The sequence below is a fragment of the Crotalus tigris genome, unplaced genomic scaffold (assembly GCF_016545835.1).
Source record: "Crotalus tigris isolate CLP2741 ecotype Arizona unplaced genomic scaffold, ASM1654583v1 scf7180000019721.812232, whole genome shotgun sequence".
In the NCBI taxonomy this organism is placed as follows: Eukaryota; Metazoa; Chordata; class Lepidosauria; order Squamata; family Viperidae; genus Crotalus; species Crotalus tigris.
In genome coordinates, this window is record NW_024097681.1 from 57071 (window position 1) to 82837 (window position 25767).

The 25767-nt window shown below is 39.4% G+C and overlaps 1 protein-coding gene across 6 annotated transcripts in view; it reads left to right on the forward strand.

Annotated features, from left to right (window-relative positions):
• Positions 1-25767, forward strand: part of ATG4D (autophagy related 4D cysteine peptidase) — a 77842-nt gene that overhangs the window by 1062 nt on the left and 51013 nt on the right. For 4 of the 6 annotated variants that reach the window (XM_039364289.1, XM_039364287.1, XM_039364290.1 and 1 more), the window contains exons 2-9: positions 148-446; positions 18406-18489; positions 18878-19051; positions 19483-19816; positions 20876-20940; positions 21070-21218; positions 21653-21731; positions 22810-22886. In XM_039364289.1, the coding sequence (XP_039220223.1) occupies positions 230-446; positions 18406-18489; positions 18878-19051; positions 19483-19816; positions 20876-20940; positions 21070-21218; positions 21653-21731; positions 22810-22886 (1179 nt within the window). In that variant the 5' untranslated portion in view covers positions 148-229. The remainder of the gene's footprint in view (positions 1-147; positions 447-18405; positions 18490-18877; positions 19052-19482; positions 19817-20875; positions 20941-21069; positions 21219-21652; positions 21732-22809; positions 22887-25767) is intronic. The other 2 variants (XM_039364291.1, XM_039364292.1) reach the window with 2 other exon arrangements.

Below are 25767 nucleotides of genomic sequence, written 5' to 3' on the forward strand. Positions count from 1 at the left end.
GTAAACATCTATGCAGGATTTGAGATTTGCTATAGTTAAGAAGATGATTTGAATATAAGACATATTTGCAGATATTTATATTTAATAATGTTGAGCTGTTATATCTCTACAGAAGCTTCCTTAGTATTTTTGCCTTTGATTTTGTAGTTCTACTTCCCCAGCAATGCACATGAAGCTTTCATCTCAACCTGTCAAAGAGGACATAGTCTCCATTAGTCTCAGTTATTAAATGAATTCCGTGTCACCCACCTCAGTGCAGTACTTAAGCCAGGAAGAGTTGCACCGTTCAGATGGAAGGCAGTTTTTTAATCCCCGAGCCAGCAGCCAGGGAGGGAGCTATCCAGGGTTTTTCTCCAGAAGTGCCACCTGCAGCCAGTATAGCGAACCTGATGAAGTGGACAAGATCAAGAGCAAGCTCCTCTCTACCTGGAACAATATGAAATATGGTAAGTTCAGATTATAGAAACTGCATGGGAATGGGCAGATCTTATCACTGTTCAGTAGTCCCCAAGGTAAACCTTGATCTTGAGAAATATAGATTTTTAAAAAATCTAACAGCTGTAAAGTACTTCATCAGCTGGGTGTCCTGCATATTTCTCCTTTTCTCTTTTATGCCCTTGGAATTTTCATTGAAATTCTCAATATATTTTGTGATTTAAAATCAGGAGATCTGTGTTTTCTTAAGTTTCACACATAAAATTAATTCATTTGTCTTTCAAGATACATTTAAGTTCCTACTTCCTTTAGAGGTCTAATGGTTAGCCTTTAAAAATGTAGGTTTACAATTTAGTTATCTACAAAGATATCTGTCTCTAAAGATATGTAAAAAAAAACACTATTGTAGCCATTGTGTTCTGTAATCTCTCTGAAACTATTCAAAATTAGATTCAGAGTTTGAATTTTTAAAAGAAGAAAAAAATATTTAAGCCTGTCATTCTACTCTACTACTTTGATGTCCATGAAACCCAGAAACCTGGTCTGAAAATTTCAGTCTACCATTTCTCTGACACTGCCTGACGTGATTATTGTAGTACCCCCAATGAAGCAAAAAAAATCAAAGTTGCCAAATAAACTATTGATGTTCACAACAACGCTAAGCAATAAACCATGATTTCTAAGGCACATGACTGGGCCCTCGCCGTGTCCTGACAAAATAAAAACACTTTATCTTAATGAGAAGTGTAATTGCAGATTACAAGAACGATTTGTATTTGTATTTTTATGAATAGTTTTGTGAATAAATCAGAATGAGTTGGAGAAAATTATCTGTTTAGGAGAATAAATTCTGTTCCTATTTTTCAGTTCCTATTTTTCCACATCAGCTATGGTAGTGAAGCTGACTTTTTTTGTAATCTCTAGCTGATAGGACATACTGCCCACTGTTATTTTCTTGAAGATAATTTTTGATGAAGAGTTTGTGGTCCGAGTTAGTGAAATAACCACTAGTGAGTGAATGAAATACATTCATTGATATGTATATAGATGTATATGTATTTCATTTGGCCTTCCATATTCTACTGAATGACAGATGAGGGAATAGAAGGGGAACTCATAAAATTTGCGGATGACACTAAACTGGCAGGAAAAGCCAACACCCCAGAAGACAAGCTCAGGATCCAAAAAGATCTTGACACACTTGAACAATGGGCCCTGTCCAACAAAATGAATTTTAGTGTGGAAAAAAGCAAAGTTTTACATTTAGGCAGGAAAAATCAAAGGTATAAGTACAGATTAGGCAAGACATGGCTCAAAAACAGTAACTATGAGAGGGACCTTGGAGTCCTAGCGGACAATCACTTGACTATGAGCCAGCAGTGTGCAGCAGTAGCCAAAAAAGCTAATACAATTCTGGGTTGTATAAACAGGCATAGAATCAAGATCATGCAAAGTATTAGTACTGCTTTATAAAACCCTAGTAAGACCACACCTGGAATACTGCAACCAGTTTTCATCACCATAGTACAAAAGAGATGTTGAGACTTTGGAAAAAGTTCAGAGAAGAGCAACTATGATCAAAGGCCTGGAGACTAAAGCACGTGAAGAATGGCTGCAGGACTTGGGTTTGGCTAGTCTAAAGAAAAGAAGAAATAGGGTGACATTATAGCAGTATTCCAGTATTTGAGGGGATGCCACAAAGAAGAGGGCATCAAACTATTCTCCAAAGCACCAAAGGGCAGGACAAGAAACAATGGTTGAAAACTGACCAAAGAGAGAAGCAATCTGGAATTAAGGAGAAACTTCCTAACAGCAAGGACAATTAATCAGTGGAACAGCTTGCCTTCGGAAATTGTGGGCGCTCCATCACTGGAGGTTTTTAAGAAAAGACTAGACAGACAGACACATGTCTGAAATGGTATAGGTTCTCATGCTTGAGCAGGGGGCTTGACTAGAAGACCTCCAAGATCCCTTCCAGCTCTATTCTATTGTATTCTATTTATCTGAGAGAGAGGGATGGATGGATGGATCTTTGCCTTTAAAAATCTGAGATTGCCAACATTCCCTACATTGTACATTTTATGTATTCTATGATAATGTATTGCTTTTTAAGAAACTGTTACTTCTTAATCTGCCATTCTTGTACCTGCTGATATCATTGTGTTTTAGATCCTCACTGGCTCAAGGTTGACACAGTCTTTCGTCCTTCTGAGGTCCATAAAATAATGATCCAAATTGTTGGGGGCAATATGTGGACATTATAAACCACCCGGAGAATGTGGTAAAGCACTATGGAGCAGTATATAAATTTAAGGGCTATTGCTATTGCAATAGCAATAGTCTTTCCTCCAGGAGCTCATGGTGACATATATATCATTTTCTCCTCCCATTTTCCCTCAATTAAAACCCTGTAAAATAGGTTGGACTACTCCAATATAATCCAGGCACTTCGCCATTCTATGACTGAGGATGGACTTCAATTTGGCCTTTGTAGATGACGTAAAAATGGCCTTAAAGGACAGAAGAAGGCAATGCTGAGATAAGCAGGGTTTGAGCCCAGGCCAAGAAACTAAGTTGAAAAAAGTCTCAGAAAAGAATTCCCCAAATTCAAGATTCTGTTACTACAACTTTATGATAAATACTGTCCTAACTTATATGGCATTGGTTTCATACTCTGATCCACCTTGTAGGGTTCACTGTTTCCCTGCTCAGGTGCAAAACTTTCATCCTTCTACTAGTAATGTTTCCCTCCCTATATATTTTTAAAGCTATGGGAGAATTCTTAACAGAATAGCAGAATATTAGAAGGGACGTTGGAGATCTTCTAGTCCAGTGGTTCTCAACCTTCGTAATGCCGCGACCCTTTAATACAGTTCCTCATGTTGTGGTGACCCCCAACCATAAAATTATTTTTGTTGCTACTTCATAACTGTAATTTTGCTACTGTTAATCATAATGTAAATATCTGATATGCAGGATGTATTTTCATTGTTACGAATTGAACACCACAATTCCTGAAAGATGACAAGCAGGCTAATTTAAAGCATAGTTGATATCTTTAGGATCCTATATTTCAAACATGTAAATCTGTTAAAAACTTGCTTTTCAGTAGAGCAAGTTAATAACTGCATGGACACATCTATGAAGTTTTCTTGGCTTGCCATTGCCATCTTTAGGAAGTTCTGGGTCAAGCCTACAGCCCAGCAAGTTTTTTTTTTTAATTTTTATTTTTAACCAACAAGACAAAACAGAACAAAGCAAAACATAACACACATACACATACAATATATATACTCCTTTTTTTTTAACAGCAATTACGTAACGGTAATCTAATATTTACACTTCCCCCTTATTCTTCTTTAGAATATTTGTCCTTATAACCCCGTTATTTCTTATTTACTTTTCTTATTTCACTTTTGACCTTTCCATATTTATTCTCTTCTATTATTTCTAGTCTCCAACCAGACATACAACTTGTTCCATACTATATAATACTCTGTGTCTTCCTTTTCTTTTATCTCTTTTGTTAATTTGTCCATCTCAGCACAGTCCAGGATTTTTCTTATTACTTCTTCCTCTGATGATATATTCTCATTTTTCCAGCACTGTGCATATGCTATTCTTGCCGCCGTTATTATATGTAAAATTAAGTACCATATTTCTTTACTATATTTTCTGTTTAAAATATCCAACAAAAAGATCTCTGGTTTCCAGTCTACGGGTTGGTCTATTATTTCTTGGATCCATTTTCTTATTATAGACCAGTATTTTTTTGCAACTGAGCATGTCCACCATAGATGATAATATGCTCCATATACTTTTTTACATTTCCAGCATGTTGGCGAATTATTCTGGAACATCTTGGCAAGCTTTGCTGGTGGAAGATGCCATCTGTAAAACATCTTCAACTGGTTTTCCTTGAATGCCACCGACATAGTCAATTTTATATTTATTTCCCATATTTTTTTCCCATTTTTCCAATTCTATATTATATCCGAAATTTTTTGCCCATCTAATCATTGTCTCTTTGATAACCTCGTCTTCCATTTTATATCTCAATAGGTATTTGTATAAATTGCTAATTAATTTTATTTCTGTTCCATGTATAATTTTATCCAATTCTTGCGGCTCTTTTTGGATTTTTAATAGTCTCCTTTCAAGTATTAATCAGGTCCAAACCTTCTTAATTTTTCAACGTCAACAAAGGTTGACCAGGTGCTGCCAACTACCTGGGTTGTCTTGAGTTGTTAGATAGGAAATCTGTTCAAATTCATTTTGCTGAGGCATTTCCCCTGTATATGCAGAGGTAACTATAACTCAAACACATAGTCTGAAGTCCAGCACAAGTAACTGAGCCCACAACAAAGGGATATTTCCTTTGAATCCAATTCCATCCAATCTGGGAAATGTGCTTTGTGTATTTTAGCTTGTCACATTGAGAGATACTTTACTTCAACAAGCTGACATCGGTGGTTCAGCTGCAATGCTAAATCTCTCACCAGAAGGACACTCTGTAATTTCCCTTTTTCCAAATCAAACCTCAAAAAACTGAGAAGCAATTAGGTTAGGAGAAGAGTCCCAGAGACTCAACTTTTGATCCAACTTATTCTCCAAAAGTGCTCCATCAATGGGTGGATAAGCCTCTGCTTCTTTCCTTGCCCAGATAGGTATCTTGTATTCAAGGACACCATGACCATTTTGCAATTAGGGCTACCATCAGCTTCTTCAAGCTGACACCTTAAACTTGGAACTACAGTCCCCACTGCCCATTGAGAACACTGGGGGACTTGGTCCCCACATCACAGCCTGGATGGATAGATGCTTGCAATCCTATACCCCTTTTCACCCAGGTGCACCTCGTAGTGCATCCCCTTTTGGCTCTTTCTCCTTCCTGCCACTCTTAAACTTCCTGGAGGCCAAAAGAAACCGCTTACTTCGCCAACACGTTGGCTCCATTTCCGGCTTTCCTTCCCAGCCAGCAATGGCGGCGGGAAACTTCCCGGAGGCCACTGGGATCCTTGCTGCCAAACAGGCTTGGAAACAAGGCTGGTCAGCCGGCCTCGAAGTCGTTTTAAGCTCAGTGTTTTACTTCAGAATAAACGTATTCTAGATCGCTTTGCACCTGCAGATTTGTTCTGGGGCCGAGTGGCGATAAAAGCAAGGAAAAAAGCCTCTTTCAACGATGTATCGCCATAAGCATGGCTGGCTGTGGGAACGCTAGAAATCCTGCGTGAGGAACCGACTCATCCGGCGCCATTCAGGACCTGCTTCTCATTCCCTATGTGTTTGCCGAGTTCCCCCCGTGTCCCCCCGTGTATTTGCCGAGAGGAATGACTCCGGCCTGACCCGCACCTTCCAGATCAGGAGAGGTTGTTTTCCTTCCAGGGAGGCCAAGCGTTGTCCCTTCTCCCTCCTGTCCCTTCTCCCTCCCATTCTCCCTCTGCCCTCAAGCCTTCTCCTTGACTTGGAAGGACTTCAGCCGTTTGCGCGATTTTGGAAATGTTTTCAACACCGAACTTCCCCGATTTCTCCTTTGGGATCTAGAATCTGATTCCCGGCAAATCTGGATGGGACGAAGGCAACTTTAAACATTACTCCGGCCCCACCACTCTTTCCCTGTTTCCTACACACACTTGGTTCTGCTTTCCTGACCCATTTCATTTTTTGAGAGCGGGTAAAAAGAATTTGCTAACAGACAGAGCGGAGCAGAGATTTGTTTACAGTTAGCATGGGCTGTAAACTGCCAAGATGCCGGCAGATGCTAATCGTTTATTTATTTACTTCTTGCATTTGTGTTTTGGATTTGCTTCTAAGAGCTCAAGAGACCCCGACCGAAGGGTCTCCTTTCATTTTATTCGCACAACGGTTTGGGGAAGTCAGAGGAGCGGTGTCTTGGTTCCTAAGACCATCGGAAATATATGTTTTCCGATGGTCTTAGGCGACCCCTGTGAAAGGGTCATTCGACCCCCAAAGGGGTCGTGACCCACAGGTTGAGAACTGCTGTTCTAGTCCAACCCCTGCTCAAGGAAAGCCTATATCATTTCAGATAATTTGCTTTTTAGACTCTTCTTAAAAGCGTCTGGTGATAGCGCACCCACAACTTCTGAAGGCAAGCCGTTCCACTGGTTTATTGTTCTCACTGTCAGGAAATTGCTGTCAGGAAATTTCTTAGTTCTAAGTTGTTTCTTTCCTTGATTAGTTTCCATCCATTGCTTCTTGTCTTGCCTTCTGGTGCTCTGGAAAATAGGTTGAAACCCCCCCCTCTTCTTTGTGGTAGCCCCTCAAATATTGGAACATCACTATCATGTTGCTGCTAGTGCTTCTTTTTACTAGGCTAGAAATATTCAATTCAAAATCATATCATTGATTCCAAAGGAAGACCAGGATCTGTCCCAACCTAGAAATTACAGGCCTATATCTCTTTTAAATACAGATTACAAGATTTTTGCAAAGATATTGGCAAATAGATTAATGCAGGTTTTGAAACAACTGATTCATACTGACCAATCTGGATTTATAATGGGAAGATATATGAAAAATAATGTAAGACAAATTGTTAATTTAATAGAGTATTTGGATAAGAACAACCAAATCCCTGCTGCTTTAATATTCATAGATTAAGCTTTTGATCAATTTAATATTCATAGAGAAAGCTTTTGATCAATTAGATTGGAAATTTTTATTGAAAGTCGTAGAGGAAATGAATTTTGGAGATAAATTTTTGAGTGCTCTCAAGGCCATATATCAGCAACAATCGGCACAAATTATAATTAATGGGGGATTAACAGACGTATTTAAAATAGGAAAAGGTACAAGACCCACCCCACTTTGCATCTTAAGAAGACAGAACTCTTGGAATAATTCTTCCAACAGGCATAGAGCCGAGGTGGCGCAACAGTTAGAGTGCAGTACTGCAGGCCACTTTAGCTGATTCAGCAGGTCAGCAGGTCAGCGGTTCAAATCTCACCGGCTCAAGGTTGACTCAGCCTTCCATCCTTCCGGGGTAGGTAAAATGAGGACCCAGATTGTTGGGGGCAATGTATGTATGTATGTACATACAATCTGGGTCCTACATATATATATATATGTAGGTCTTTGGTTGTTCGGGTTTTCTCCCGCGTAAAATTGGAAGTGTCTTGGCGACGTTTCGACGAAGTCCCATTCGTCATCTTCAGGCTGGTGTTTTCTCCTTCGTGCTTTGCTGCTCAAAGCAGGAAGCTGAAAACACCAGCCTGAAGATGATGAATGGGACTTCGTCGAAACGTCGCCAAGACACTTCCAATTTTATGCGGGAGAAAACCCGAACAACCAAAGACCTACATACAAACACCCGCGAAAACCTCAGAAAACATATATATACACACACACACACACACACACACACACACACACACACACACACACTGCTTACTGGTGTACACCACTTAGAGAGTGCTTGCACTTAAAGCGGTATATAAGTCTCATAAATAAATAAATAAATCCTTTATTAAGAGAAAATGGTTGCAGGTGTTCTAGACAGGATTTGGGATCCAAGCTCTTCCCATTCAAGATTTTAAGGGGTTTCCCAGTAGCCCCACCCAATCACCCCCTTCTTCCAGCGACAGTCTCAGGCATTACACTCCCACCCCCTTTTCTTTACTGCTGGCTAGATGGAGACTTCAGAGAGAACTACATGAAAGGTAATAGCCCCCTTTGTTATGATTAGTCCTTTTGGTGCTATCCATATTCAGTTCTTTTGAAGTGTACCGAAGGAAGTGAGGGCCATAAAGCCCCTTTGTTCACCCCCTTCCCGTCATCGTATGACAGAATCCCGAGAAGGCAGAAATGGGGTTTTCTATAGTTGATAACTAGAGATGAAATATAATTGGATTCTGACAGTTGTCCTTTATCCCCCTTGTTATTTGTATTAACAATGGAGATTTTACTTATTAAAATTCGAGATTCATCTAGATTAAAAGGAATAAAAATAAGTAAGATTGATTACAGGCTGAGAGCTTTTGCTGATGATTTGGTTGTGATGTTATCCAACCCAACAGATTCGGTCAAAGATTTGGTTGAAATTTTAGCACAGTATGGACAGGTCTCTGGTTTTAAGGTAAATAAGAATAAAACTAAAATATTATTGAAAAATATGTCTATGAAGGGAAAAGATTTTATAGCTGAAGCAACAGGTTATGAAGTAGTTAATAAGGTTAAGTATTTAGAAGTATATATTACAACATCTAATGGAAAATTGTATAAGAATAATTATGAACACTTATGGGTTAAAGTTCAAAAAGATTTAAATGATTGGCAAAAACCGCAACTATCGTTACTGGGGAGAATTTTAGTAGTAAAGATGAATGTTCTACCAAAGTTTCTTTTTTTGTTTCAGATGATACCTATTTTAAAGAAGGATGCGAATTTGGATGAGTGGCAGAAGGATATCAGTAAATTTATTTGGGGTGGGAAGAAATCAAGGGTAAAGTTTAAGATTTTACAAGATGCTCGAAAAAGAGGTGGACTTAAAGCACCTAATTTGAAATTATATTATGATGCGGCCACTTTAACTTTAGTAAGTGACTGGCTTAATTTAACAAATAAAAATATTCTTGTTCTTGAAGGGTGGGATTTATTATATGGTTGGCATGCATACTTAATTTTTGATAAGAAAGTAGATTGGGTCTTTAAGTCACACATTTTAAGATATGCTCTACTTCAAGTTTGGAAGAAATATTATTAAAAGTTAAATTATAAAATACCTATTTGTGGGATTCCTGGACAAGCAATTCAGGGGGTCTCTAAGGGGGTAAATTTTGATAACATTTCGTACAAAGAGTTACTTATTTGGTCGGGTACTGATTGGCAACTAAAGTCTTCAGATATGTTAAGGCAAGAAAATATTTTACAATCATGGTTTCAATATTTGCAAATAGTGCAGAGATGGACTTTAGATAAGAAAGTGGGAATTACTTTAGTAGATGAAAATTTGGTAATTCAGATTAAGGATCAGAAACATGCCCATATTAAAAGAATTTACAATGAGTTAATAAAATTGGATTTGGAAACAGAGTTAGTAAAAGATTGTATGATTACATGAGCCCAGAATATTCAGGAACCGATTTCATTGGATTTATGGGAGGTAATTTGGATTAGAAATGTTAAATTTACGCAGGCTCAAAATTTGAGGGAAAATTTTTATAAAATGTTTTATAGATGGCATCTGGATCCTAAAAAGTTGTCTTGTATGTACCCGAACCTGCAACCTAAATGTTGGAGATGTGGTTGCTTGGATGCAACCTATTTTCATGTTTGGTGGACCTGTAAAGTTATTAAAGCCTTCTGGATTATGATTTGGTGGAACATTCAAAAGGTTTTTAAAAGGAAGATTAAGTTTACTCCCCAACTATTTCTTTTGGGAATTTTCGTGGACTTTAATGTTAAAGAAACTATCTTAATGTTGAATTTAATAACAGCAGCAAGATTACTGGTGGGTCAATATTGGAAGAAGGATACTCTGCCTTCTTTAGAAGAATGGGTATTTAAGGTTTCTAATTTAGCAGAAATGGCTAAAATTTCTGCTTATTTAAAGGACCATTCACAAGAGAGATATTTTAACGTATGGAGAAGATGGATAGAATATGTTCAGAAGAAATATGGAACTACAAAGTTTCACTTATTTTATGAGTAATGAATTTGTTTATAAACTTATGATGTTAAAGTTTGAAGAGAGTTAAGGGTTAGTATGATTTTGGTTATTATATAATTAGTAAACTTAAATAGATTATGTTTAATATGTTTGTATAACCCTGTACTTGGCTCTGGGATGTCGGGGGGGAGGGGGGTGGGGGGAGGATGGGTTGAGGTTTAAGTAGCTCAGATAAGTAGAAATAGTTTTATTGTATATAATATTGATGTTTTAATTTGGAGAGAGGAATTGCTCGGGCATTTCCCCTGGACCACATCTGGAGCGAGAAGATAGAAGAAGGGGAGAAGCAAGTAGGAAGGTTTGAGGAGAAGGAGGAGAGGGGGAGAGTGAGGAAGAGGGAAAGAGGCAAGTTGGTTAGAGGTTGGATGCGGTTTGGGGGGAAATGGGTGAGCAATACCGAAAGTTGTGTGTATCAATTTGTTTTATTTTTTATCTGAAGTATTTTTATGACTGTAATGTATTGTAAAATTGAAAATAAAAACTTTTTACAAAAAAAAAGAAATATTCAATTCCTGCAACCATTCTTCATATGTTTTAGCCTCCATCCCCTAATCATCTTTGTTACTCTTCTCTGCACTCTTTCCAGTATCAACATATTTTTTATATTGTAGTGGCCAAAACTGGATGCAGTATTCCAAATGTGGACTTATAAAGCCTTATAAAGTGGCACTAACACTTATGTGATTTTGATTCTATCCCTCTAATAATGCAGCCTAGAGTTGCATTGTCCTTTTTGGTGAGCATAGCACACTGTTGGCTCATATTTAAGTGATTGTCCACTAGGATTCCAAGATCCCTCTCAAAGGTACTACTATTGAGTGAAGCTTCACCTAATCTGTAACTATAGATCTGGTTTTTCTTGCATAAGTGTAAAACCTTTCTTTTCTCACATGAATTTTATTTTGTTGGATAGGACACAGTGTTCAAGTCTGTCGAGATCCATCTGGATCATAAGCCTATTTTCTGGGATGTTGGCTATTCCTGCCAGTTTAGTGTTGACAGCAAATTTGATGAGTTCCCCTTCTATCCTCTTATCTTAATCATTTATAAAGATACTGAAGAGTACTGAGACTGAAACAGAACTTTGAGATACCCCACTGTTTACTTCTTCTATGTACGTGTAGTACTATTAAGGACTACACATTGAGTGCAGCTTGTCAGCCAATTATGAATTCATCTGCTGGTGATACTGTCTATTCCACATTATCAAGAAGTAGTCTGTGGCCTATTTTGTCAAATGCCTTATTGAAATCCAATTATATTATGTCCACAGCATTTTGCTTGTTCAGTAATTTAGTCATGTAGCCAAAGAATGAAATAAGATTTGTTGGCATGATCTCTTTTTGGCAAATCTGTGTTGGCTTGTGTTATAATTTTGCTTGTTTCTAGGTGTTCACTGATCTGTTCTATGTGCAACCATGTTTTTTTCCTTGGTTTTCTTTTTCAGTGGTGTTAAGCTGCACTGGGCTTTTATAATTATATTTTTCAGAGTTTCCCAAGCTTTTTGAATTTACTTCTCCTTTGAGATTTTCATCATGAGATCCTTCCCAATCGCTTTCTAAATTTGTTGGAATCAACTGTTTTAAAGTCTAAGACACTGGTTTGGTTATGTTCTATTGCAAGGGTCCCCAACCTCGGTCCGTGGACCAGTACTGGCATGCCAGCAACTGGTCCGCACAAACAAGCAAAGCCCCATCCGTGAGATGCAGGCAGCACACAAAACCATGCCTCCTCTGGTCTGCATGAAAACCTATCTCCACGGAACCGGTCCCTGGTGCCCAAAAGGTTGGGGACCTCTGCTCTATTGCTTGTGCCTTTATTATATTGAATTCCAATATGATGTGGTCACTCTCGCCCAAAGTTCCGGCAGCTTCAACCCCCTCTATCCCTACTTCTCTGTTAGTAAGAATGAGGTCCAGTATAGCTGTCCCTCTAGTTCCCTTCTCTACCTTTTGGGTGACAAAGTTGTTTGCTAGGTTGGTCAGTAAGCTGTTCGACCTCTCACTTATTGCAGAGTTGGTCCCCCAGTTGATGTTGGTATAGTTAAAACCCCCCATTACTGTTGTGTATTTTCTACATATATTTGTTAACTGGTTAGCAAACAGTTCATCTATTTCTTCTGCTTGGTTTGGGGGCCTGTAGTATACACCTATGGCAATGTCATTCTTTTTTTCTTTTATGTTGATCGATATGCATGCTAGCAGGTTTTATGCATTTCTGTAGAGGTGTAGTGATTTTTTTTTTACATATAATCCAGTTGTGAGTTTTATCCAATCAAGTTTTGGTAATGGCAACTATATCACACCTACCCTCGTGTATTAGTACTTTGAGTTCACCCTCTTTGTTGCCTAAAATTTGAGCATTAGTGTATAGGCATTTAATTTCTTTCCTTGCTGACCCTGGGCATGCTTCCTACATCTTCTATTTTGCATTTGAGTTTTTCTTCCTTCCTATCACTCTCTACTTCCTTGTTGATTAGTTGTCCAATTGTCTTTTGCTAGTGATTAGGTTCTAAAGATGCTAAAGATCTATGATGCGCTTGATTGGAAAGGTACCTATGAATTTGGGTCCTAACTTCTTGAAAGGTTGCAGGGATTGCAGAAACCTAGTGGATAAATAGACTTTGTCCTCAATGTGAAAAGGTTTGGGTTCCCTTTTGTTTTTATCTGCTTAAGCTTTATAAGCATCCCTGGCTTTGTCTAGAGCTTTTCTGACTATTTGCCAGGTATTTTGCAACTGATTCATCCATTCCTTAAGAGAAGGGATAGTGGGCTCACTGTTTGGTAATTCAGGCATAGGGTTGGACACCTGCGCTGTGGTAACTTGAAAGGGGGTGTATCTTGTGCTGGAGTGAACAGCATTGTTAAATGCCACTCAGCAAAGGGCAAGAGATCAGTCCAATTGTCCTGCTGGTAATTGATGAAGCATCTAAGGTACTGCTCCAGAACTGAGTTCATTTGTTCTGTCCCCCCATTCGTTTGAGGATGATGACTAGAATTCAAGCCTTGTTCTGTGCCCAATAGGTCCAAAAAGACCTTCCAGAACTTTGAAGTAAATTGTACACCCCTGTCTGAAATTATGTGCTGAGGGGCTGTATACAACTGATAAATACGTTGGAGGAACATTTTAGCGAAGACTTTAGCAGTTGGGCTCTTTTGGCATGGAATGAAATGGACTTGCTTGGAGAATAAGTCAGTTATGACCCAGTTAACTGTATTTCCTGAACTCTTTGGCAATTCCACAATAAAGGCCATAGAAATCTCTCTCCAGGGTGCTGAAAGGCTTGCTACAGGCTGCAAAAGACCAGGGATTTTCCTTTGCCTTCGCTTTACTACAGCCCTAATAGGGCAGCTGGCCACATAATTTTCAATGTCTTTTTTCCACGATTGCCATTAGAATTGCCTTTTTATCAGGTGTAGGGTCTTCACAAATCTGAAGTGCCCTGCAAGTTTTAAATCATGGGAAACTTGCATAGTTTTTAATCTTTGCATGGCAGGACATAGAGTTTTTCTCCCACCCATGCTAGTCCATCCTGCATTAAGCAGAGATTTTTATGCTTTGAAAACCACTTGTCTTTCTCAAGCTTGTTTGAACACGGTTGAGGCAACATTGTCCAGTGGTGGGGCATCTCTTCTGTGATGTGACCATTGGGGCCACTAGTTGCTGTGCTGTTAATAAAGGCTTCACTACATTAGCTTTGGAGCTGTTGTACTATGGCATCCTGGACAGGGCATCAGCGAAGAAGTTCTTCCCCCCGGCAAGTAGTGGAGACTGAAATTGAATAAGTGGAAGTGTTGGGCTCACTGGGCTTGTTTAGGTGGCAGCTTCCTGGGCGTTCTGAGAGCTTCTAGGTTTTTATGGTCAGTCCATACTTGGAAGGGGATTTTACTTCCTTCCAAGAAGTGCCTCCAGGTAAGGAAGGCCCAGCGTACTACATAAGCTTCCTTCTCCCAAACTGCTCAATGCTGTTCGGTTTCTAATAATTTTTTGGAGACATATAGTTGTAGTTGGCCTTTCTCATTTCCTTGGAGCAACACTGCTCCCACAGCTACATTGCTGGCGTCACCTTGAATTACAAATCCCTTTTCTGGATCCGGGTGTTTTAAAATTGGTTTTGCCGAGAAAAGCCTTTTTAGTTTTTCAAATGTTGCTTGACACTCCATTGTCCATTTTAGAGACTGGCTGGGTTTTGGCTTATCCATCCCTTTTGTTTTTAACAGGTTTGTGATAGATAAGGCAATCTGGATGAAAGAAGGGATGAATTGCCAGTAGAAATTCGCAAACCCAAGAAGTTCTATAGTTGCTTTCTGGTATGGGGAGCTGCCCATTCCAGAACAGCATGTACTTTCTCTGGGTCTGTCTCCACCCATTCATGTGAGATCCGATAGCCTGGGTAGTCAATTGGCGTGATGGTCATTGGCGCGATCGGCCCACTTAGTAATGAGTCATTATCATAGTCATTTTATGGTGCCCCCAGTTCATCTGGTGGGGTTGGAGTTCCACTCCTGGCTTTGGGGTTGAATGGAATCCACAATCTCTGTGCTTCTCAGGGCCATGTCTTTCTGGTGTTGGGTGGGCTTGGTCAGCTTCCCTCCAGGCTGTTGTTTGCCTCTCTTGGTCAGAGTTTTGCTGCGGCATTCTACGGTGTGATGACCTTCCTTGCCACACTTAAAACAGGATGTTGACCGTGGGGTTGCAGCTGAGGCTTTAGCTGCTTCTCTTTTCTTCTCCGCTGGGGATCGTTTCCACTCTGCCAGAGTAGTATGGGTTGCGGTTCTGGTAGATTTCCACCTCCTCGGTTAGGAGGCACCAATTATGCAATTGTACCGGGGCATCCCTGGCCACACATGCATTATACAGTCATCATTCAGTCCATCCTGGAAGCAGCTGATCAAGATGTCTTCAGGCCAGTTGAGGCGGCATGCCAGGTCCCTGAATTCTTCCATATACTCATCTACTGGCTGGTGTACTTGCCTCACAATCTTTATGCGATCCCGTGCTTTTCAATCAGCTAGGCCAGGGGTCTGCAACCTTAAACACTCAAAGAGCCACTTGGACCCGTTTCCCAGAGAAAACACTGGGAGCTGCAAAACTTGCGCGCATGCGCGTGTGAGGGTGAAAGCTTAATTGAAGAGTTTAATTAAAAAGAAATAGAGGCTGCTGTGCATGAGTTCTCTTTCTTTCCTTTCCCTCTCTCCTCTCCCTCTCTTTCTCTCTCTCCTCGCGTTCTCTCTCTCTCCGATCTTCTGTTCACCTGGCAAGCTGGCTTCAAGCTGTTCTCCAGCAAGCTGACACACATTCTTATTGAGCTGGCTCTTTTCTGCCCTTCCTGCTTCCTGCAGAGACGCAGCCAAGGCAGGAACCCTGCTCAATAAGCTTGTCAGCTCATCGGAGAACAGCGTGAGGCTACTCTCTTTTTTACATACATACATACACACACACACACACACAGAGAGAGAGAGAGAGAGAGAGAGAGAGAGAGAGAGAGAGAGAGAGAAGGGAAGCGCAAATGCCTTTCTCTGTCTCTGTCTCTCTGTCTGCAATGGCAGAGGAGGCTGGGAGCCGCAGGAGAAGGCTCAAAGAGCCACATGTGGCTCTGGAGCCGTGGGTTGCTGACCCGTGAGCTAGGCAGTCATCAAACCTCCATCTCAAGGCTCTCATGAAATGGTTAAAGTTTTGAAGTTTCGGTGCATTGCAGTTGTGCAGAATAACCATCCACCGAGCTGCGGTTCCTTCTAGGGCTAGGGTAATGACCCTGACTCTGGCTTCCTCACTGGAGAGGGTTCTCCCATATATTTACATGTAGGTGAATACATGAGCCAGGAACAAACCCAGTTACTGGGGGTCCCCATTGAATTTCACCTTGTGGGGAACCAGCTTTGGTTCTTCTGGTGGGGCTCTCTCTCTGTGGGTTGGTGGAGTGTTCCCCCCTCTGGGAACTGCTGGCTGCTGTGTCGTTGGGGCGGTCGCTGCAGTTTCCGTGGAGTTGGCTGCCCCTGCTGCGTATTCGGACGTCCCCAATTCACTCCTACCATCCTTGGTTTCTTCCAGTTACTTCCTCTTTTTACTCTTGTGCCATCCGGACCTTGTCTTCAGGTTCTGAAAGACTTCCACCATGTATTGCACAGCTTGCTTCATGATCTCATTGATCGACTCCTGCTCTCCTTTGTACTCGTCCTCCTCGTCAGAGAGCAGTTCCATCTCCCACTTCCAGCCCTTTCTCCGGTTGCTTCGGGTGAATGTTACTATGCTTTTCCTTCCCACTCTTCTTTCTTACTCCGACTGACTACCTTGGCTTCATGAAGCTTTCTGCCTTGATCATTTCTTCCATCCATCTGGAGGAGCTTTCTTCTGGGTGATCCTTTGCAGCGGACTCGCCCCAGGATTCAGTCTCGTCTTGTTCGCTCTGTGGAGGGACATGGTGTGCACGGTAGGGCAGTCGCCTCTCTGGGTTGACCTTTTTGCAGATCTTGCTTAATGTAAGGTCTTGCCTCAGCTAGTCTTCCCAAGAAAGCAGACAGGCATTATCTCAAAAGGAACTTTTATTGAGAAACAGTGACAGCAAGAAAGCAAAGCAAGATCTAGTATTTTCCCATGCAAAACGTTATACTAAAACATCCTTTATAGACCCCAGCCCAACAGCCAAAACTCTGGTTTTATTTCATCTAATCCTGAGGTGCAAAATTGTTATGGGAACCAAATTGATAAGCGCAGTTCCCAGACAACATTCTCAGGATTTCAGTTTCCTCTCGGCTTCTTGATCTCCTCTCCTCAGTGCTGAGATAAGACAGATGGCCCAGGGCACATTCCTTCTTCCGTTTACAACCCCGTACCAGCCTCCTCCCTCCCAGCAGAAGGGCAGACCCAAACATAGAAAGAAAAGTCATGTAATAAATGAGAGTCTGAGAATTCCTCATCTTTGCCAGCAACATTTGAAGGGCCACAGTTCTTCAAGGTGCTTTGCGTTTACTGCTTCTGTGCTGAAACTACAAGACCATAGATACTTTCGATATCTCCTCATGTGAATATTATACTAGGAGAACAACTTTTCTCTTGTTCCTCTGCAGTTTTCTTCATACTAGTCAAGATGAACTGGGGGATGCTTGATAAGTTTACTTATAACTCTCATCAGAACAGAGAGATTAATAGAACTACTCTTAAAACATAGAATCTGGATTTTAGAATGACTGGTAAAAATATTTTAGCTTGGTGTGCTGTTGTAAACACAAGCATTTTATTGTTGAAAGTTATCATTTTTTTAAAGATACAAACTATCGGTAGTAATATAAATTCCTTAGTTTATATTATCACTGATTTTTCTCTCCTCTGAAATAATGCCTAATAATGCCTATAGTAATGTCTAATAATTCACTCCATTTCCAATCCTGGATTTCTGTAATCTTTTGATGAGGCAAAACAATAGGTCATTATTTGAACTCACTTCCTCCTTGATTAGAATGGTAGAGGGGTTTACACTGTTAATTACCTTTACTATAGATATAGTATAGATATTATCAATCACTGCATAGGTTAAATGGTTGTGCATAGAGTTAGTTCTTAGCTTACAACAGTTAATTTAGTGATCAAAGTTACAGCAGTATTGAAAAAAGTGACTTATGACCGTTTTTCATATGACCGTTGCAATATCCCCATGCTCACATGATCAGAATTCCGATGCTTGGTAACCAACTCATATTTATTAGGGTTGCAGTGTCCTGGGGTCATGTGATTACCTTTTGACCTTCTGACAAGCAAAGTCAATAGGAAAGCCAGATTAACTTAACAACTGTGTTACTAACTTAACTACTGCAGTGATTCACTTAATAATTGTGGCAAGAAAGGTCATAAAATGGGTCAAAATTCATTTAACAAATTCACTTAGCCACAGAAATATTGAGCTCAGTTGTGCTCATAAGTCGAGGACTACCTGTATTCTAAGGACAAAGTTGAGCCAACTGGTTAGACCTCCACCCCACCTCCATTACCAATAATTGGGGTGTATTTGGAGGATTCCTGCCCTGAGACTTCCTTTATTTCTTATTCCTTGATTGCCTCAATGACAAAAGAGATTAATAGGGAAAAGACTATGTTCAGAGGATTGTTCCTCTGCTGCTGTCATGCATTTGTGCAAGTGAGGATTATTTATGTACTGTTGGAAAATTGGAAGTTAGGTAACACATTCCTTCAGTAACTTCTATAAGAAAAAAGGGATTGCTCAGTTGCTTTAAACTTGACATATCACATCATCTGAGATTAAGTTTTCTGTTCCTTTTTCTTTTCAGGTTGGACTCTCAGAATCAAAACCAATTTCAGCAAGCTTTCCCCAATCCATCTGTTTGGACGTGTCTATCACTTTGGAGAACAGGGTGAGTAAGTTTGATGCAATAGGGCAGGGTCTTCTCATAACTTAGCTGAGTTCTATTTGGCTACCCTTCCTTTTCTCTCAGAAATCTCAGAATCTCAGCAACCTGGTGTACAGTACATCCATCCATATTAAAGAATGTTGCTATGTTTTAGAAGATTGACAGGACCAAAATAAAAAGTATGTTCAATAAGGCCTGGAAAGTTTTTTTATGCTATCTCTTTATAATCTTTTTCTCCCTTTCTTGCCTTATACTGCAAAGTTATATGCTAAGATTTCTTGCAGCTTTAGTTTGTGTGAAAGTGTCTTCGGGCTTCTTTGAGGCCTGATAAAAAAATAGTTTCTCTGCCATAGAGGACCTCTATCTGACAGAATTTTGTTTTTCCTTGAAGAGGACGTGGAGCACTTCCAGAAAGACTTTGCCTCTCATATCTGGCTGACTTACCGTCGAGATTTTCAGCAGCTCGAAGGCACTGCATGGACCACTGATTGTGGCTGGGGCTGTATGTTGCGCAGTGGGCAGATGCTGCTTGCTCAAGGTCTCCTTGTCCATCTTCTTAGCAAAGGTGAGCAGCAAGGCTATATATGAGATATCTGAGCGGAATTTTATTTCTCATGCCTTTGTACTGAGACATACAGGCTAAGTATCTGGAATGTATAATGCTTACATCTTGTCCCATGGAGTATCTTAAAAGAGTTATCTAATTCAGTAGCTTCTTTGGATTTGTTGATCTTCTAAAGATCAACAGAGGACATCTGCATAATAATAGAAAATGTGAGTAGCTCATAATTTGTGGTACCAGTTTCCTCCACCAACCAAAATGAGGGTCATAATTTAGCAAAGTTCAGCAGGTATAGTATCCACATATACAGTTTGTTACAGTTTGTTTGCTATTAAGTGAATACATGATATCCAAATTACTTTCTATGGGCTTTGGGGAATTGGATGGCTTGCTATCCTTTCTTATTTTTTTTGGTTTTGCGTTTCGCTTTTCAGACTGGATCTGGTCAGATGTCCTTATCACTACCAATTTGACAGATATGCAGCCCGTGAAAGCTGCCTCTCTGCCCTGTCCCAGTGTCTCTCATCTGCACCAAGCTTCATCCATCCCCATTAATAGGACCATAGGCCCCTGGGAGTTGTGGGCTCATCGGCATACCTGCAGATCTGATGAACTGGAGAAGGAGTATTATCACCGTAAGATTATTTCATGGTTTGCAGATCAGCCACAAGCACCCTTTGGGATTCACAAACTAGTTGATCTTGGGCATAATTCAGGGAAAAAAGCTGGAGATTGGTATGGCCCATCTGTTACTGCCCACATCCTCAGGTGAGTGGTAATATGTTATCTGAAGGAATTTATTTTAGAGAAATGAGGAATAGCAGGTTTGGGGATCATTAACAATTTTCTCAGCAGGAGTCTTTATGGGCGGATATTCTGGTCTGTTGGTAGTTAAGTTGGGAGGTCTATTGTGTACTTTGAATTTGACTATTTTGAAATGAAAATATCCCACCTGGAGTTCAAAATTATTTCTAATTTAAAATAGCTGTTCTGCATCTGAAATAGGCTGTTTTAATTACTTTGGTAGTATTTTGAGTATTCTCAGAGTGACTTTAATAATTTGCTTCAAATTTTAAAAGTGAGTGTTTCAAATGGTTAACATTTTGCTTCTGCTCCTTATTATCTCAGTATTCTGTTGTGTGCTCAGCTAGCTATGTGTGAGTCAGGTTCTCTGCCCAGAATGTTCCATGTTCTTATTTTGGGAAATTTTTGATAACACAACCAGGGATAACCAAACTCTGTTATCACAAGGTTTCAGAATGGTTGACTAAAGCACTAAATGGACCTGCTGGATCGGTCCCATTTAAAATGCCTGCTTAGAATGCAGGAGACTTGTCTAAGTTTTGCTGAAAAGAGTAACAATAGAACTTTGCTGGTTTCCTTGTCCTTGATGAATTGCATCATTAATTATGAAAAAGGTGAGAAAGGCAATACATGGCAAACCTCACATATCTTCTTTAGCATCTGAATCTTTAAGGAGCTGTCACCTTGCAAGCCAAATATATTCTTATTAGGAGTGGGGAACCTGGCATGCCATACCGTTACTCACATTGGTTCAGTTTTCTGTGAGTTGTGGGCCAGCAAAATCAAGAAGATAAAAGCTACTACAATTTTATGTATTGGGGCAACATCTTGGAAGCTTTTCTGACTCCTACATCTTTGCTATCACAAACTGAACCCAGTTTCCTTTTTTTCCAGCAAGAGTATTTTCCCATTACTAAGTTTACTGTTTGTCTACTCCCCATCCTCCTTCCCATGACAACCATCTGAACTGTGAAAAATTGGCAGGATACTGTTCCACTGAAGTGTGTTATTTTGTTCCTGTAGGAAAGCAGTGGATTGCTCTATAGAAGCAGGCAATCTGGTAATATATGTATCTCAGGATTGCACAGGTAAGGTTTGGAGAAGGGGCTATTGGGCAGGTTTGTCCTGGGCTCAAGCCTCAGGACAGTCAAAGGGACTTAGCTAGTTTTCTGTCCATATAGTTTATTACTGTATTCCCTTCTCTCGTGTCCCCATAGTATACAAAGGGGATGTGGCACACCTAGCCAAGAAGAATAACAGCAGGACTCCATGGGATCCTGAGGCAGAATGGAAAGCAGTCATTATCCTAGTGCCCATGCGATTGGGTGGAGAGACTTTTAATCCTGCCTATGTGGAGTGCATCAAGGTGACTTGAGAACAGGTGCAAATAGTGGGATACCAGGGTTCACATGCAATCCATGTTGATGTCTCATTCTTTTCCAACTGATTGCATGAAAAGGACATATTGATTGTGCCTCAAAGTTGCAATATTCTGTAAGCAGAACTGTACAATGTTTGTGTAGGAGGTGGTTTCTGGAATCTCCTTGTATGTATTCCCAGTTGTTTAAGACAAGAAAATTGCTCTTACAAAACAGCAAATCAGAAATAGCAGTGGACTAAATTATCAGCTTTTCCAACTCTTACCACTTGCATTATCTTTCCCTACATTTGTCCAATGTGGTTGAAAAGTGATAGTCTCTCTGTACCAGTCATTGTAGATAAGGACTGGGATTTGAATATCACAGTGGAAGAGGAACCAAGATTTGGTGGAATTACTGAATTCTGAAACTTATTCGGCAGGAGCTGTTGAAATTAGATTTCTGCATTGGAATTATTGGAGGGAAACCAAAACACTCACTCTACTTTGTTGGATATCAAGGTAATCAATTTCAATGTGAACCTCAGAAATCTCTAATCTATTTTTTCCTCACAATAATAGATTGATATAACCCAAATCAGCTTTTCTAATTTCTACACTAAGCTATATCACCAGTAAATTTATTACCAAAATTCTTAACATAAAGGTATAAAGTTTACACTGTAATTACCAGTGAAACAGTACCAAAATTTGCATGTTATGTTTTTCCTATTGTATATTGTTTGAATTATTACTGAAATTTCGGTTTGTAATTATGACACTCTTGGTTTTATGCTTGTTTGGATTGCCAGACACATGAGTTACAGAATTATGGAGTCAAATTTTAATTGGCAATTTACCCAACACAGCTGAATTTGAAGAATCCATGTCTGACAATCCTTATTACTTTCTCAAACCAGTAAAAGGAAGTTCACCTTTTCCAATCAATCCATGTGTACAGCTCCAAGAGGGCTTGATATATCATTTTTATTTATTATATGTTACTACCCAAACCATTATTTTTATATGGTTAAAAATGAGCAATTAAACTAATAAAAACAGTAAACTAGTAAACCAGTAAAAATAAAAGCCTTCCTTGAGTAATATTAAGATATTTTAAGCCAGTGTGGTTCCAGTGAAATGCCAACAATGCATATGGTAAAGTAGCTCTTGTCCGAAGGATGGTCAATATAAAAAGAAGTAAATAAGCAGGGATTTTTTATTTTGGGGGGCTGCTTATATTTAGGGAGGAAAGAACTATCTAATTGGATCTGAATGGATCTTAACTAAAAAGGCAGTACTTGTTCTCTGTACTTGAAGAATATGCCTGCATATAGGTAATCCTTGTCATTTACCTAATAAAAAATGTAGAATTATCCTTGGTAAATGGGAAAAGAAGCAAATAGCTATTTATAAAGCTGCTACCAGTTAAGCAGCAAATTAATTCAAAGAGGAGGTATGTGAACCAATTGGTTGAAAAAGCAGCTAAGGGCATGTTGGGTGGTACGTGCCTTTTGACAAGTGTAGTATTTTTCAAGTAGAAGATAGTCATACTAAGATGCATTGCTTATTTCTGCCTCCTACTTCCTTTGCTGCGTAGATGACTTCCTGTTATACTTGGATCCCCATTACTGCCAGCCTTTTGTGGATACTACTAAGGAGAATTTTCCTGTAGAGGTGAGCATTTATCAATATGTCTTTGAACTTCAGGAATCTAATAGTTGGAAAATCATGAAAGAAAGCAATTAGAACTCCAGAAACAATCCAATATTAGGAAGACTACTCAGACTGAAGACAGTATTTTGTTGCTATAGCCAAATTATACATATTACTACTGGAGGTAGGACCAAGCATAAGGAGAAGAAAAGCAGATTTTACTATGGCCAGAAATCCTTATAATGTGGCACATTTATAAGTCAGGCTTGGGGCTATTTTTAGAAGGAGAACATGCATTGCAGTGTAAATTTTAAAGCAAACCTTAAGTTCAAGATCCAATATTAATATAGTCATAACTTTTTGTCAGACTGTTCTCAGTATTAGAGAAAAAAACATTTTGTGAGTCAAGACATGATTACATCATTTTTGCATTAAAATTTAAAAACCACTTAAATCTTGATACTTCTATCTGAGGAAAAGTGTTATCAGCTCAGGTTATATGGCAAGTTTTAAATCTGGGAGGGTGGGAGGAAACACCAGTATCCAGAACCACCCTAAAAATGTCCAGTATCCATAATCATATAAGGAAGCGATATAAAGAAAGGGATGTTCATCAATACATTAGAAAATGCAGAAGAGCTGTATTCAAGGTCACAAATTATGGGGAGCATGCAGAGAAAATTAGAAGACATAGCAAAGAGGGAGTAAATATGGTTTGTTGATATTATTAACACCTGATGAGATAGAATTTATGAATGGAATACAGTATTGAAAGGATTTAATTTATTCGAAAAACCAGACCTCACAAAAGCAATGGTTAGCGTATTACACATGAATAAGCACATTTGTAAGGACCCACTTCAATCCACATCTTAAGAAAGCAGAACTCTTGGAAATGGTTTCTTCCAACAGGAACTTTTATTAAAAGAAATTGATAGCAGGCATGATAGACAGGATCTGAGGGATTTCCTTATACATTGATGTTTTAAAGTGTCCCTAAGCAAACTCCTCCCCACATTCCTTCCAGCCTACCGGCAATTCTCTAGGTGTTAAACCCATGAAAGATAACATCAAACCGGCTCCATGATCATTCACCAGCTCTTCAGAGTTTATCTTGATGAAGGAGAAATAAACCAGATTCCAGAGCTCTGTGTCTTTTCACCCTCCATTTTCTAGTTTCCCCAGTAAGGAAGAGAAATTCAGAAGGACATAGGATAAGAGTCAAATGGTTCCATTGTAATGGTTAGTAGAGGCGAATTAACAAAAGATTACTTTGTAGTGAATTGAGGAAGTGAAAGTAATAAAACCCCTCTGCATGTCCCCCCTCCCTTTTGGGAGTATGGCAGGACCCAGGAAATAGTAATAATTGGTTTTAGATTAGAGATAGATAGAAAGGAAATATAACTCGATCCTGACAACATTTCTAGAGATTCTAGAGTATCCAGGAAGCATACCACTATGCTAATGGGAGATTTTTCAGCTACTCTAACATATAGGAATCAGATTGAACATCCCGTGGGAGATCCAACTTGTTCTTGACATTCCTTATAAATAATTGACCAAAAGATGAATGAAGAAATTTGTAGATCAACTACATTGAACTTACAGTCAGGTCCAGAAATATTGGGACATTGACACAATTCGAACATCTTTGGCTCTATACACTACCACAATGGAGTTGGAATGAAACAAACACAATGTGCTTTAACTGCAGACTGTCAGCTTTAATTTGAGGGTATGTACATCCAACTCAGGTGAACGGGGTAGGACTTACAGCTGTTTGCATATGTGCCTCCCACTTGTTAAGGGACCAAAGGTAATGGGACAATTGGCTTCTCAGCTGTTCCATGGCCAGGTGTGTGATATTCCCTCATTACCCCAATTACAATTGCAGATAAAAGGCCCAGAGTTCATTTCAAGTGTTCTATTTGCATTTGGAATCTGTTGCTGTCAACTCTCAAGATGAGATCCAGGGCTATACCTTGGCATGCGATAGAGGGGATAAGGAAAGGAGTTAAAATGGATAGGGTTTCTTACACACAATTACTTAGATGGGATGGTCAAAATTGGCAGTTAAAATCTTTGGAAGATTTAGTACATGAAAATATTACCTATTCATGGTTTCAATATAGACAATTAGTGGACAGATGGAAGATGGATTGTAATATGGGCTGGCTTAGAGAAGATGAAAATCTTTTTAAACAAGTAAAGGATCAAAGACAAACTCACATTAAGAGGATCTACGGGGTTCTAGTGGGATTGGATTCAGAATCTGAATTAATCAAAGATTGTATGATTAAATGGGCACAAAATTTTGGTGAACTAATCCCACTGGATACCTGGGAAATTATCTGGGTGAGGAATGTTAAATTTACACAAGCCCAGAACCTAAGGGAGAATTTTTATAAAATGTTTTATAGGTGGCACCTTGATCCACAAAAAATGTCTCTTATGTACCCTGATTTACAGCCTAAATGTTGGAGATGTGGCTGTTTGGACGCCACCTATTATCATATTTGGTGGTCATGCAAAAATATAAAAGCTTTTTGGATTAAGATATGGTGGAATATTCAAAGAATTTTTAGAAGGAGGGTAAAATTTACTCCGCAATTATTTTTGTTAGGTATTGTTACTGATTGTGATGCTAAGGAGGTTATATTGATGTTAAATTTGATTACAGCCGCAAGGCTGTTAGTAGGGCAATATTGGAAGAAGGAATCTTTGCCTACCTTGCAAGAGTGGTTTTTTAAAGTTTCCTATCTGGCGGAAATGGCAAAGATTTCGGCTTTTTTAAAGGAGCAATCGCAAGAGAAATTTTTTGCTGTATGGGAAAAATGGATAAATTTTATACAACATAAATTGGATATAAAAATATCATTTAGCTTTTTTATAACTTGTATAT